The sequence below is a fragment of the Ammospiza nelsoni genome, chromosome 4, assembly GCF_027579445.1.
Source record: "Ammospiza nelsoni isolate bAmmNel1 chromosome 4, bAmmNel1.pri, whole genome shotgun sequence".
Lineage (NCBI taxonomy): Eukaryota > Metazoa > Chordata > Aves > Passeriformes > Passerellidae > Ammospiza > Ammospiza nelsoni.
The window spans coordinates 6,859,110-6,873,629 of NC_080636.1; the positions used below are offsets into that span (position 1 = coordinate 6,859,110).

At 45.8% G+C, this 14,520-nt stretch overlaps 1 protein-coding gene across 2 annotated transcripts in view; it reads right to left on the reverse strand.

Moving 5' to 3' along the window:
- Positions 1–14,520, reverse strand: part of EXOC6B (exocyst complex component 6B) — a 293,111-nt gene that overhangs the window by 138,927 nt on the left and 139,664 nt on the right. For both annotated transcript variants that reach the window (XM_059470236.1, XM_059470235.1), the window contains exon 8: positions 11,790–11,858. In XM_059470236.1, coding sequence (XP_059326219.1) covers positions 11,790–11,858 — 69 coding nt within the window. The remainder of the gene's footprint in view (positions 1–11,789; positions 11,859–14,520) is intronic.

Genomic DNA, 14,520 nt, shown 5'->3' on the forward strand with positions numbered 1-14,520 from the left:
CCATTTTTCCATGATTCCCACAACTGGAGCCAACATCAGACCTCAAATTTTAGGGATAATCAGGAAAAACTGGCACCACTCACCAGGGCTGGATTTGGGTCTTTAAATGTCCCCAAGAAGTGGCACAGAGAGAGATTTTGGTTCATTTTTAGGAGCCAAAGTAAGCCCTGAATGTGGAATTTCAGCATCAGCCCAGCAGGATTGGGACAGCTGGGCAAGGAGAGGAGGGAGAAGGCTGAGGGAGCACATCCAGTCCTGGATTCCAGAACAGATGGATCCAGAATCCTCTTGGAAACGCTCAGAAAAACAGAGGCATGGGGCAAAATACAAAAGGAGGAATTAAAACTAATGAAATGAGGGAAAAAAATTCCCCAGAGGGTGGTGAAATGTTGGAGCAGAGAGGCTGGGCAGCCTCCAGCCTTGGAAATCCTCAAAATTTACATGGAAAAGGCTCAGAGATTCCTGATTTTACTTCAAATTCACCAAATTTAGACTTGGACCAAGTTTTCCACGAGCTGTTCCAGTCTGAACTGGGTGCCCCTGCTATTGGGATTAGATGGGATTTAAAGTCCCATTCCATTATGGTTTGAATCAGCAACCAGAGGATGAGAAAAGAGTGGGAATTCACCATTTCCCTTTGAGCTAAACCAAGTTTTACCTTAGAACACCAAAGTTCTCCAGGGAAATTCCTTCCAGATCACTTCACTTCCGCCCCTATCACTTGTTATTTTTGAGATATCTCCCTTCTGGACACCACCACAGAGCCCTCTGGGGCAGCTGAGGCGTTTTCCAAACATTCCTGGGACCCTCCTGAGCCCCAAAGCCCGGAAACAGCAAATCTTGAGAAGAGCCTTCCCACGCCTGCACACTGCAGGAACGGGGCTGGAATTCAGGGTGGACCCTGAACAAGGTGAACATTCCCAACAAAATCCCCATGGCCTCGGAGCTCCCTGCATCCAGCTGCTCCACAGTGGCTGAAATTCCTTCAAAAAGATCTTGGAAATGAGTGGGAATTTGCAGTAAAGGCTGAAAAATGATGGGAGGAATTCCAGAATTTTCAGTCCCTGAGTTGTGTCCTCCTGGGACAGAATTCCATGAGAATGGAGGAGAAGGGGAGTGGGGAGAGCCAGGACATATTTCAGCAGGAGTTATAGCAATGATGTGCTGGATTTGGGGATCCTGGGAAAGCAGAATCCCTGACCTTAGCCAGGATTTATGTGCTTTTCCACAATATTCCTGAACCTAAACATGGATGTCCCTGTATGGATGAGGCACAGCTGGAAAAATAAATAATTATTGGGGTGGTCAGTTCCAGAGGGTTGGGATCAAGGAGCTCAGGGAGTCACCCCAAAGGGAGCTGGTGACAAATGGGGACCACAGCAGGGCCTGTCCTGGGACACGTTCAGCTCCACTCTGGGGGTAGAGACCTGGAGGAGCCACAGAGCAACTGCCAGGAGCTCCTCAGTGACCCCAGCCCAGGGGGAAAGGCACGGGATCATGGAATGATTGGGAAAGGCTGGAAAAGGTCTCTAAAATCATTGGGTGGGAATAATGCTCAGCACTGCCAGGGCCATCACTGCCCCTGTCCCTAAGTGCCACATCCACAGGGCTGGAAATCCCTCAGGGATGGGCACTCCAAACCTCCCTGGGCACTCCCAATTCCTCATCTCCCTTTCCATGGGGAAATTCCTCCCAATGTCCACCCTGAGCTCCCCTGAGGCTGTTGCCTCTGCTCCTGTCCCTGTTCCCTGGGATAAGATCCCAAATCTCTGGCAGGAGCTGTGCAGAGCCACAAGGGCCCCCTGAGCCTCCTTTGTTCCAGGCTGAGCCCCTTCCCAGCTCCCTCAGGGATTGTACAGCCCTTCCCAGCTCCCTCAGGGATTCTGCAGCCCCTTCCCAGCTCCCTCAGGGATTCTGCAGCCCCTTCCCACCTCTGTCCCTGCCCTGGCAACGCTCCAGCCCCTCCAGGGCTCTCCAGAGCTGCCCCAGCACTGGAGGTGCCCCAGCAGTGCCAGCACAGGGGACAAGGGCAGTGCAGGACAAGTTCTCAGAGAGGTTCTGGACTCTTGGAGGTTTTCAACACAAGCTGGAATAAAGCCCTGAACAGCCTGGGCTGATCTCAGGGCTGCTTCCATGGAATCATGGAATGGTTTGGGTAGGAAGGGACCTTAGAGTTCATCCAGTCCCATCCATGACAGGGACACCTCCCACTGTCCCAGGTGGATCCAAGCCCCAGTGTCCAACCTGGCCTTGGGCACTGCCAGGGATCCAGGGGCAGCCACAGCAAATCTGGGAATTCCAGCCAGGAATCCCTGCCCACCCTCCCAGCCAGGAATCCTTCCCAAAATCACCCCTATCCCTCATTCCTGGAGGTCAGACCAGAGCCCCCCAGATCCCTCCCCTGGGATTTGATCCCACAAACCACCAAACAGATTCCATGAATTTCCCCCAGTGGGGGCAATCAGAGCTGGTCACTGAGAATGGGATGGGATTGAGAGGATGAAACCAGCCCTAAATCCAGACCTCCAGGATATTTCCAGCCCTGGCATAGCTCTGGGATATTCCCAGCCCTGGAAAAGCTCTGCTGCTCCCCCTCCTCTCAGCTGATGAGGAATCTGCATCGGGGCTATTGCAGGAAAACCTCCCTGGCTCAGGGTGGGTTTTTTTTCATTTTTTCCCTCCCTTTTCCAGGCCTGTTTTCCAAGGGGAATATTTCCAGCCCTGTGATTTCTGCGCCGCCGCCGCTTTGATGGCAGCCAAGAGCTTTTCTCCCGGGGAAGAAAAGGAGGTCAGGGGGTTAAGGGAGCTCTGTGACAATTCCCAAAGTTCACTGTGCTGCCACCAGGGCCAGGCTCGGGCCAGGCTCCATTAGCACGTAGGACAGGGTGGTTATCACAGGTCACTGACACCGGCCCGCTCTAATGGCTTTTCCTGTGGCCTTATCAATGCCGTGCACAAAGTGGCTCCCCCCAGCCTTCCCCTATGATCTCAGAGCTCTGTTTACAGCTATCTCCCCGCACCAGGCACCAGCCCAGGCAGCAGACACTGAGAAATGCCAGGACACGGCCATGGGACAGCCTGCAAAGTGCCTGAGATGAACAAGGAGTCACCAGAAAGGGAATTTTTGTTTTTTTTTTCCACTGCACCCCCTGCTCCTTTCCACAAAAATAAAATCAAGTATTCGAGTTCCCAAGGAAAACTCGACAAGCCCGAGCTCTGAAACAGAAGAACCACAGAGTTTTCATGGTGGGGTTTGTGTTGCACTGGGGAATAAAAGGAACAAGTGGTGCTACAAAGAGAAAAAAGGTTTGGTTTCATCTGAAAGGCAGGGCTGGGTGGCTCTCGTTGTCGGAGTTGTGGTTCCTACAGAGCCTCCCTCCTGCCTTGAAAGGAGAACTTCAATTGTTCTGCCCCCCTCTGCAAAGCACAAATATTTTTGGTGGGGATGCTGAGCGCCTGAGAGGGTGGGGAGGGAGTGGGAGCCCCCCTGCCCAACCCCATCCCAAAAAAGCAGGAAAAGGAGGATTGGGGCAGGCAGCACCAGCAGCAGCACACCTGTGAGAGGAATTGCAGTGATTTAAGTGCAGGGCTGGCAGGAGAGCAGGATCCACAGGATCCCGCATTTCCAATGGAATCTGCTCCATGTGGCCAGCCCAGGTGGGAATTCCACAGGCTCACCTTGAGCCCAGGGACCCCTGAGCAGCTCCTGTAGCAAAACCTTGTGATTCCAGCGATAACCCCAAAAGAAAACCTTGTTTCTATTCCCAAGGCTGTGCTGGCTGGGCACTAAGAGACACAAAACTTGTCCTTCCCTAAAATTCCCAAGGAGAGCTGTTCCAAAAGGATACAGACTATCCACCCTGACAAGATATTCCTCCATGGATTGTTTGCAGTAAAAAAAAAAAGGTTATTATTAACTGTACTTTTTTTTTTTTTTTTTTTTTTTTACCTTTTTAATGCACTTTGTGCATCAAAGCAGCTCGAGGGTTGGGGGAGAGGCAGCACAGATAAAAATGTCAGTGCTGAGATAGGACAAATTTATAGTAAATCCCTGTCAGCTCCCATTTATCTAAATTATCCAGCTCTGGATTCTCCAGAAATCCTTCAGCAGCTCCAGCTTTTTGGGCTGTTTTTACCTCAGAATCCGCTCCCTTTTTCTTTCTGCCTTGTTGCCTGTGTTTTTGGACACTTGTTCTTTCCCCTAAAATGACCCCTTTGTAGCTGGGATCAAAGAGCTGGGAGTGTCAATCCCAGTGTCTTCAGGAACATGTGAAGAACCTCAAAGTAATTGGGAAGCAATTAGCACCGAGCTAAAAAAACCCACCCCGCCGAGGCAGAGCCTAAATGAGCACTAACAGGCACCAGCCCCGCTCAGGGAAGGGTTTAAGGGACTTAAATCACCCTCAGCTGCCTCCTGACAACTTTTTGGGAGCACCTTCAGTGCAGCCCACTCTGCCTTGAGTTTTTTTGGTTTATTTTAATTTTTATTTCATTCCTTTCTGCTTTGGGTTCACTCTTTGCTTTCTGCCTCGCTGCAGCTTAGGGGAAACATGAAACACAAAACTGCTTTTCATTTTCTGTTGTGTAAAGCAAAGCCATCCCATGTCTTGGCCTGGAAATCCAAGGCACCCAGCAGCTGCTGAGATGCTCCTGCAGATAAACCAGCTGGCCCAGGCCTCACCTCTCCCCCTTTATTTTGGATATTGATCAAAGCAGCCCCGGCATTACACAGATTTTGGTCAGAGGCAACATAAAAGATCGACCCCTCCATGGTGAAATCACGTTCTGGGTCTGTTCTTTAGGTCACAATTCTTTATTTATTGCCATTTTCCACAGCTCCTCTGCCAGCAGGGGATGAAGCTGGTGCCACCAGCCCAGGCTGCAGGTGAATGGCTGAGATAGGCCAGGGCTGCTGAGCTCGGCCTGGGCTGGGCTTAGGGCAAAGGGTCAGCTCAGACTAGGCCAGGGCTTGCCCAACTGATCCTGAAATTCCCATTTTAGACTTTCTGCCAGTCCCTCTCCTTAAATCGTTTGCAGATTCCCAGGCTGGTTTGGGAGGGAGACACCCTGAAGATTTTGGGATGTTTTGTTTGGTATCTGCATAAATTCAAACTCTTCCCACTCCCTCAGGCAGCCCCTTCCTACCGAGGAAAGGAATTGGGATGAACAATCCCATAAAACATCCCAGGACAGCCTGGGATGGCTGAACAGAAATGGCTGAACAGAACCTGGGCTGGGCTCAGGGCTCAGGATCAGTTCAAACCAGGCCAGACCTCAGCCAACTGACCCCAAAATTCTCATGTCCTAGACTTGCTGCCAGTGCCCTCCTTAAATAATCTGCAGATTCCCAGACTGGTTTGGGATGGAGGCCCCTGAAGAGTTTGGGATGTTTTGTTTGTTATCTGCATAGATCCATGTGCATCTCCCCCTCAGGACAGTGTCAGGCAGCCCCTTCCTTCCCAGGAAAGGAACTGGGATGAACAATCCCATAAAACATCCCAGGACAGCCTGAAATGGCTGAACAGAGCCTGGGCTGGGCTTAGGGCTCAGGATCAGCTCAAACCAGGCCGGGCCTTGCCCAACTGATCCTGAAATTTCCATCTTAGACTTTCTGCCAGTCCCTCTCCTTAAATCATTCACAGATTCCCAGACTGGTTTGGAATGGAGGCACCCTAAAGATTTTGGGATGCTTTATCCCAGATCTGCAGAAATCCAAGCTTTCCCCTCTCCCATCTCTCCCCTTAGGCAGCCCCTTCCTCCCCAGGAAAGGAACTGGGATGAACAATCTCATAAAACATCCCAGGAGAGCCTGAAATGGCTGAACAGAACCTGGGCTGGACTTGGGGCTCAGGATCAGCTCAAACCAGGCCAGACCTCAACCATCTGATCCTGAAATTCCCATCTTTGGATTTGCTGCCAGTCACTCTCGTGGGGTGGGTGGGAAACCATTCACAGATTCCCAGGCTGGTTTAGGATGGAGGCACCCTAAAGAAGTTGGGATATTTTATCCCAGCCCTGCAGAAATCCAAACCCTTCCCATGCTCATCTCTCTCTGAGGCAGGCCCTTCCTCCCCAGGAAGGGAATTGGGATGAACAATCCCATAAACCATCCCAGGAGAGCCCGTCCTGCCCCACAGCCACCACCACGCCAAGGTCCAGCTCTCAATTAACCCCCGCCTGACCTTCCTTCACTTTCTTTCCCCCTGCTCTGCCCTTCCTGCCAAAGTTCAGCGTTTCCTGGAAAAGTCTCCGTGCCTGTTGGATGTTGTCCTTCGCCTTGGTTGCCGAGGGAAGGATTTGCAGGATTTACAGGTGCCTGGCCCCCTCTGGAAGCCCATGACCGCGGGCTGACCCCCCGGTACAATATGTGAACTCCTGCCCTGCTGATAAGGCTGCCAGATAGGAGCAGGAGTTTGCAAATAATCCTTTGGGAATTTATAAGCAGCGCAGCCATAAAACCGAGGTGACTGGAAGGTCGATTTCACTAAAAATAATAAATATCTCAATGTTTATTCAACGTGGGCCTTTTTAACTGCAGGCCAAGCTCTGAGATAACGCCATTGTAAATGACAAATATTGGGAGTTTTGGGGAACTATTACATTATGATCCTTCCGTCTGACACTGCCGGGGCCGTTCCCTCGATGCTGTGCAGGATCTCTGACATTGCTCCACCCGAGCTGGGCCTAGAGAGCGAGGCCAGGATTCAGGCTCAGGTCAGCAAAAGGGCAATTTGCTGCTCTGAAGGTTTTTCTCCTGCTCCTGGCTCCCTAAAACACCTTCCCTAGAGCTGAGCTCTGGTTTCTGCTCGTTGTTAGTTCTTGTTCCTGGTTGTAGGGTCTGGGCTGGGAATGAACAGGAGGAATGAGAGCAGGGACAGGAGTGGGAGCAGGGACAGGGATAGGAATGGGAACAGGGATAGGAATGGCAGCAGGGACAGGAATGGCAGCAGGGACAGGAGTGGGAGCAGGGACAGGGGAGGGAGCAGGGACAGGAGTGGGAGCAGGGACAGGAGTGGGAGCAGGGACAGGAGTGGGAGCAGGGACAGGAATGGGAGCAGGGGCTGGTCCCAGCTCAGGGTGGGGATGGAGCTGCTGGCACTGGACCCCTGCCCTGCTTGAATCTCTCCATAGAATCCCTGAGGTTGGAAAAACCCTCAGGGACTGAATCCAACCATCCCCAGCCCTGTGTGCCCAAGTGATGCCTCCGGTTTGAGCTTTTCTATTTTTCACATTCTGTGCTGCTTTAGTGTGTGGGTCTGGGTTCACATTATGGGATGGTGAGCTCTGTGCACAGAGCAGGGAGACAAAACAATTCCTGCTCCAGCTGGGGACCAAGGACAAATGACCCAAATCTCAAGAGCACAAACACCGTGGGCTGGAGAGAGAAAAACAAGCAGGGTGGGACTGCATGGGCTAAAGCTGCAATGGGACAATGAACTGCAAGATGCAAATGGAGATAAAAGGGAGAGACCCCAGGAGCACTCATGCATTTTGGGACCATTTTGGTCCATCTTGGCTCATTCTGGGACCATTTTAGTTCATCTTGGGTTCATTTTGGGACCATTTTGGTTCATCTTGGGTGCATTTTGGGACCATTTTGGTTCATCTTGGGTGCATCCCTGGCTGGGCTCTTGCGCTGCCCCAGGTGGATCCATGGAGGAGATCCTTTTAACCAATCCCTGCTTTATTCTTTAATTGTCTGGTCTCTGCTCTAGCTCAGCCTCCCCAAGGCATCACAAGGGCCAGATCCCTGCAGGGATCAGGACTGCTGGAAAACCCTTTCCACAAAGGAATTTTCTCAGTATCCAACCTAAACTTCCCCTGGCCATTGCCTCTTATCCCATCACATGTTCCCCCTGTCCCTTGTAGGGACACCACCACTCATCCCCTGCACCATTCCCACCTCCAGAAGAAGAAAATCCCACCCAGATCCATCCCTTGGATCTGCCGCTTCCCCTGACACATTTCTGAGGATCAATCCCTTTTTCTGATTAGAAAGACAACAAAAATCCCCAATGCAGAGACAAACCCATTTCTGTTATGTGAAGCAAAGCAATTCCATGTCTTGGCCTTGAAATCCATGGAATGCAACCATTTGGAATGTTCAAAACTGCCCCATCCACCAGCAGAACCTGCTGACCCTCCTCAGAACACCTTTGCGGACAACCACACCAGCAAATCCATAATAAATCCAAATTAAATCTACAATAAATCCAAATTAAATCCGAATTAAATCCAAATTTAGTCCATATTAAATCCAAATTATTTGTACATAATAAACCCATAATAAACTCATATTAAATCCATATAAAATCCATATCAAACCCACACCCTCGACTCAAACCAAGGCCTGGCAGTCCCTCCAATAGGATTCCCAATCTCGTCTCCACAATCCCTGTTTCTCCCTGAAGTTTCCCCAAACAAAGTGGCACTTTCAGCCCCCCCAGCCTTTCAGCTCCCTCCTAATTCCCAATTAACAAACTCCTGCTCCAGCTCCCAGCTCCACCTGGAGCACTGGGATTTTCCTCCAAGATAAACACAGCCATGCATTTTGGGGAGGGGAACTTCTCATTCCAAGAAAATCTCAAGGCGACGTGGCCAAATGACCTAATTATGAACAGATGAGGGGCACAAAAAGATGTTTTATAGGAACGGGGCTTCTGACAGTTCCTTTCCTTCAGCAAACCCGTGTGGATTGCTGGGGACGCTGGGAAACTGGGAAACAATTCCCTCTGCAGGCTGGGAAGGGAGGAGAGCTGGCAACACAGAGCTCCTTTCATCTCCTGCCTGGGATCTGGGCTGCCCAACCACAGGGGAAGAGCCCCAAAACGGCTCCTGGGCTCCAGTGGCCCTGGAAAAGGGATGCAGGTTCCCTGGAATGGCAGATTCAGGGCATGGATACTCCTGGAAGCATCCCTAAAATGGAAAATTGGAGGGAGAGCTCCACAGGTTCCCTGGATCAAGAAATTCAAGGCTCAGATGCATCCCCAAAATTAAAATTTTGAGGGTGAGTTCCCAAGGCCCTGGAAAAGGGATGAGACTCCACAAGTTCCTTGGAATGGCAGATTCAGGGCTTGGATGCTGCTGGAAGCATTCCAAAAATTCAGGGTTGGAGGACAAATTCTAAATATCCCTAGAAAGGGATGAGACTCCACAGGTTCTTTGGATCAGGACATTCAAGGCTCAGATGCATCCCCAAAATTAAAATTTGGAGGGTGAGCTCCTAAGGCACCAGAAAAGAGATGAGACTCCACAAGTTCCTTGGAATGGTACATTGAAGACTTGGATGCAACCCTGAAATTCAGAGTTGGAGGGTGAGATCCAAAGGCCATGGAAAAGGGATGAGACTCCATAAGTTCCTTGAAATGGAATATCCAGGGCTTGGATGCTCCTGGAAACATCCTCAAAATTCAAAGTTGGAGGGTGAACTCCAAATGTCCCTAGAAAGGGATGAGGCTCCACGGGTTCCTTGGATCAGGAAATTCAAGTCTCGGATGCATCCCCAAAATTAAAATTTGGAGGGTGAGCTCCCAGGGCCCTGGAAAAGGGATGCGGGTTCCTTGGAATGGCAAAATCAAGGCCTGGATGTTGCTAGAAGCATCCCTGAAACCCAGAGTTGGAGCATGAGTTCCAAAGGTCTCTAAAAAGGGATGAGGCTCCACAGGTTCCTTGGATCAGGAAATTCAAGGCTCAGATGCATCCCTGAAATTCAGAGTTGGAGGGTGAAATCCAAATGGAACATTGAAGGCTTGGATTCATCCCCAAAATTAAAATTTGGAGGGTGAGCTCCCAAGGCCCTGAAAAAGGGAAGAGACTCCATAAGTTCCTTGGGTTCAGGACTTGGATGATCCTGGAAACATCCTCAAAATTCAAAGCTGGAGGATGAACTCCCAATGTCTCTAAAAAGACATGAGGCTCCACAGGTTCCTTGGATCAGGAGATTTAAGGCTTGGATGCTGCTGGAAGCATCCTAAAAATTCCCAGTTCAAATCTGGAGGATGAGGTCCAAAAGTTCCTTATCTGCCCTCCTTATAAATGAGTATTTTTAAAAATCCACGTACTCAGAATTCCCAAGAGCCAGCCTGTGGAAACCGGAGCTCTCTGGGACAGCTCCAAGGAACCATTTTTGTTTAAAAACCAAACTCCTGGCACAATCTGTGGGAATTTTTCCCTCAGGAATCTCAGAGTGATCCGGGCAATGGTGGATTTGGGGATGGCAGCAAAGCTGCTCCTGTCAGACAGAGCTGGCGGAGCAGGGAAGGTCTCCAGGGTGCAGCAAATTATCAATTTCTGAGGAATTCCTGCCCAAAACTCCTCCTTTTCCATGGAATAGTGAAATTACCGTGGCTAAAGAAGAATCCTTGGAGAAAACAGCATTGGAATCTGACCAATTCCTGCCCAAAACTCTCCCATTTTTCAGGGAATAACTAAATTGCTGCATCCAAAGAGGAATTTTTGAGGAAATAGTATCAGAATCCACCAATTCCACCCCAAAACTCTCTAATTTTAATGGAATAATGAAGTTAACAAATCCAAAGAATTCTTGGAGAAGATGGTATCAGAATCCAACCAATTCCTGCCCAAAGTTCTCCCATTTTGATGGAATAACTAAGTCAATGAATCCAAAGAATTCTTGGAGAAAATGGTATCAGAATCCAACCAATTCCAGCCCCAAACTCTCCCATTTTCAATGAAAAAGGAAACTAATGCATCCAAAGGGGAATTCTTGGAGAAAACAGCATCAGATTCCAACCAATTCCTCCCCAAAACTCCTCCATTCCAATGGAATAATGAAATTCCTGCACCCAAAGAGGAATTCTTGGAGGAAACAATGTCAGAATCCAACCAATTCCTGCCCAAATTTCTCCTATTTCAATGGAATAATGAAGTCCATGAATCCAAAGAATTCTCAGAGATAATGGTATCAAGAATCAAATCATTTCCTGCCCAAAACTCTTCCATTTCCATGGAATATGGAAATTACTGCATCCAAAAAAGGTATTGTTGGAGCAAACACATCAGAATCCAACCAATTCCTTCCCAAAACTCTCCACTTCCTACAGAATAACAAAATTACTGAATACAAAGAAGAAATCTTGGAGGAAACAGCATCAGACTCCAACCAATTCCTGCCCAAAACTCCTCCATTCCCATGGAATAACAAAATTCTTGCATTCAAAGAGGAATTCTTGGAGAAAACAATGTCAGAATCCACCCAATTCTTCCCCAAATTTCTCCCTTTTCAATGGTATAATGAAGTTCATGAATCCAAAGAATTCTCAGAGATAATGGCATCAAGAATCCAAAAACTTCCTGCCCAAAATTCCTCCATTTCCAAGGAATAAGGGAATTACTGATCCAAAGAGGAATTCTTGGAGCAAATAATGTCAGAATCCAACCAATTCCTCTCCAGATTTCTCCCATTTCAATGGAATAATGATGTTCATGGATCCAAAAATGAATTCTTGGAGAAAACAGCATCAGATTCCAACCAATTCCTGCCCAAAATTTGTCCATTCCCATGGAATAACAAAATTCCTGCCTCCAAAGAGGAATTCTTGGAGAAAACCCAACAACCAAGAAATATAAACACATGAAAAATTCCAGATTTGGGACAGGAGGAAATTCCCTTTGCATTTCTGTGCCCTGCATGAAGGAATTCCTCAGATTTTCCCCAAATCCATCCTTCCCTGGATTTTTCCTCCCACAGGGATGCACATCCCAGGATGAAGAAGGGAGGGGCAGATCCATGGAATTCCCCAAAGCAGGAAAATCCCGGATTCACTCACCAGGACAGAGTAGATGTGGAGGCATCGATAGACCGGGGAGAAATCCACCAAATCCTGGGCTCCAGGCACCTGAAACGGGGAGAAAAATCCATTAAAAACGTGGGAAACTCACCAAAAATCCATGGGTGAGGAAGCAAAACTGCAAAAAAATGAATTATTGATAAGTGGAGCACGAAAATATCACAGACCGACAAGTGAAACCCTAAAAAAAATCACATTTAAATAAGTTTATCGATCAAAAAAATCATATTTAGGTGAACGAAACTATTAAAAAAATCAAATTTCAATGTGTCCCTAAAAAATTCCATCTATGTGTGTACAAGTCATAAAAATTTCATTTATAAATAAGCAGAACTGCAAAAAATTTAAATATGGGTACACGGAACTCTAAAACAAATGAAACCCTAAAAAAATCACATTTAAATAAGTTTATCACTCAAAAAAATCATACTTAGGTGAATGAAACTATAAAAAAAAATTTAAATAAGCATCACTCTAAAAAATCCCATCTAGGTGAGTGCAAGTCATAAAAATTTCATTTATAAATAAAAGAACTGCAAAAAATTTAAATATGGGCAAGTGGAATTCTAAAATATCACAGAGAGACAAGTGAAATCCTAAAAAAAAAAAATCACATTTAAATAAGTTTGTCACCCCAAAAAAAATCATATTTAGGTGAATGAAACTATAAAAAAAATCAAATTTAAGTAAGAGTCACTAAAAATCCCATCTACGTGAGTACAAGTCATAAAAATTTCATTTATAAATCAGTAGAATGGCAAAAAAATGAAATATGGACAAGTGGAATTCGAAAATATCACAATGAAACAACTGAAATCCTAAAAAAAACAAAGATAAATGAAAGCCAGTCAAAAAAAATCACATTTAGGGAAGTGTAGCTCTAAAAAAATTAAATTTAAATGAGCATCAGTCCAAAAATTCCCATCCGGGTGAGTGCAGTTCCTGAAAATTCCATGGGTAAATAAGGATAACTGAAAAAAAAACTAAATATGGGCAAGCAAAAGAGTAAAATAGCACATGGAGAGAAGTGAAATCTTCCAAAAAATCAAATTTAAATGAAAGTCACTCTAAAAAATCACATTTGGGTAAATGAAATTATAAAAAAATCATATAAATAATATTTGTTTTATCATAAATTATGTAAAAATATAATTTATCAAAATATTTTGTAAGAATTCTATAAATTTGTGTCACTCCAAAATGCCAATTTTAGGTGAGTGCAACTCTAAAAAATTCAAATTTAAATCAATCCCACGCTAAAAAAAAAAAATCACATTTAGGAAAATGAAACACTAAAAAATTCACATCTAAATCAGTGTAACTCCAAAAAAATCACTTTTGGGTGAGTGTAGATCTAAAAAATTCCAACTTAAATAAATTCCATCCTAAAAAATCACATTTAGATGGGTTCAACTCTAAGAAATATCATAAATTAATGCCACTCTAAGAAATCCAATTTAGGTGAATGAAACTATAAAAAAATCACATCTAGATCAATGTATCTAAAAAAAATTTCTGATTTTAAAAATGCTAATATTAAATGTGTCACTCAAAAAAATCACTTTTAGCTGAGGACAGTTCTAAAAACTAAAATATAAAGAAATTCCACTCTCAAAAATCACATTTAGGCAAATGAAACTATAAAAAAAATCACATCTAAATAGGTGTAACTCCAAAAAAAATCACTTTAGGGGTTGCAACTCTAAAAAATTCAAGTTTAAATCAATTCCATGCTAAAAATCACTTTTAGATTAATATAATTCTAAAAAAATCAAAAAGAACTAAATTCCACTATAAAAAAATCAATTTAGGCAAATGAAACTGTAAGAAATCACATCTATATAAGTGTAACTAAAAAAAAAACAAACACTTTTAGGAGAGTGCAACTCTAAAAATTTAAATTTAAATAAATTCCACTCTAAAAAAATCACTTTTAAGTGAATATAACTCTAAAACATTAAAATAGAACCAAATTCCACTCTAAAAAAAAACACTTTTAGATAAATATAAATCAAAAAAAATCAAATATAAATAAATTCCACTCTAAAAAAATCAGTTTCAGTTGAATTTAACTCTAAAAAAAATCCCATTTAAATAAGTTTATAACACCAAAATATCATTTCTAGGTGAGAGCAGCTCCAACACCAGTGGGTCATGGGCAAAGCCAGGATTCCAAGTAAGGAAAAATTCCATTTAATTCCTGGGATCTCCCCAAATATTCTGATTTTTCAGGCCTTGGAAGCAGGAAAATGCCCTTTAATGTTAGGTTTTGCTCCACTGAAATCCCACGGAACGCTGGGAATCATTCCAGGCCCAGAATCCAAGGGATGCTGGCACCACCCATGCAACAAAAAGTGGGAAAAAAGGCAAAAAAAGGGCAAAAAAACCCAAGTAATTATTTGGATTTTGCTTGAAAGTCCCATTTGGGTTTGATTTTTCCTGGTTTTTTCCCTTGGGAAGGGAATTAGGGCTGGGTGGGATCAGAGGGGGAATTTCCATTTTGCATTCTTTGGGGATGCTCCCCTGGCTCTCCTTGGGGGCTGGAAGCTCCGGCACCCCAAATCCCAGGAAAAGGGAGGGTTCTGTGGGAATGGGGTGGGAAAAGGGCAGGGATGGAAGGGCCAAGGAGAGCCCTGGAAATGGGGTGGGTTTGGGGTTTTAGTGAGGCTGGAGGGGAGCCCGGGGCTCAGGGAGGATTCCCAATCCCAAA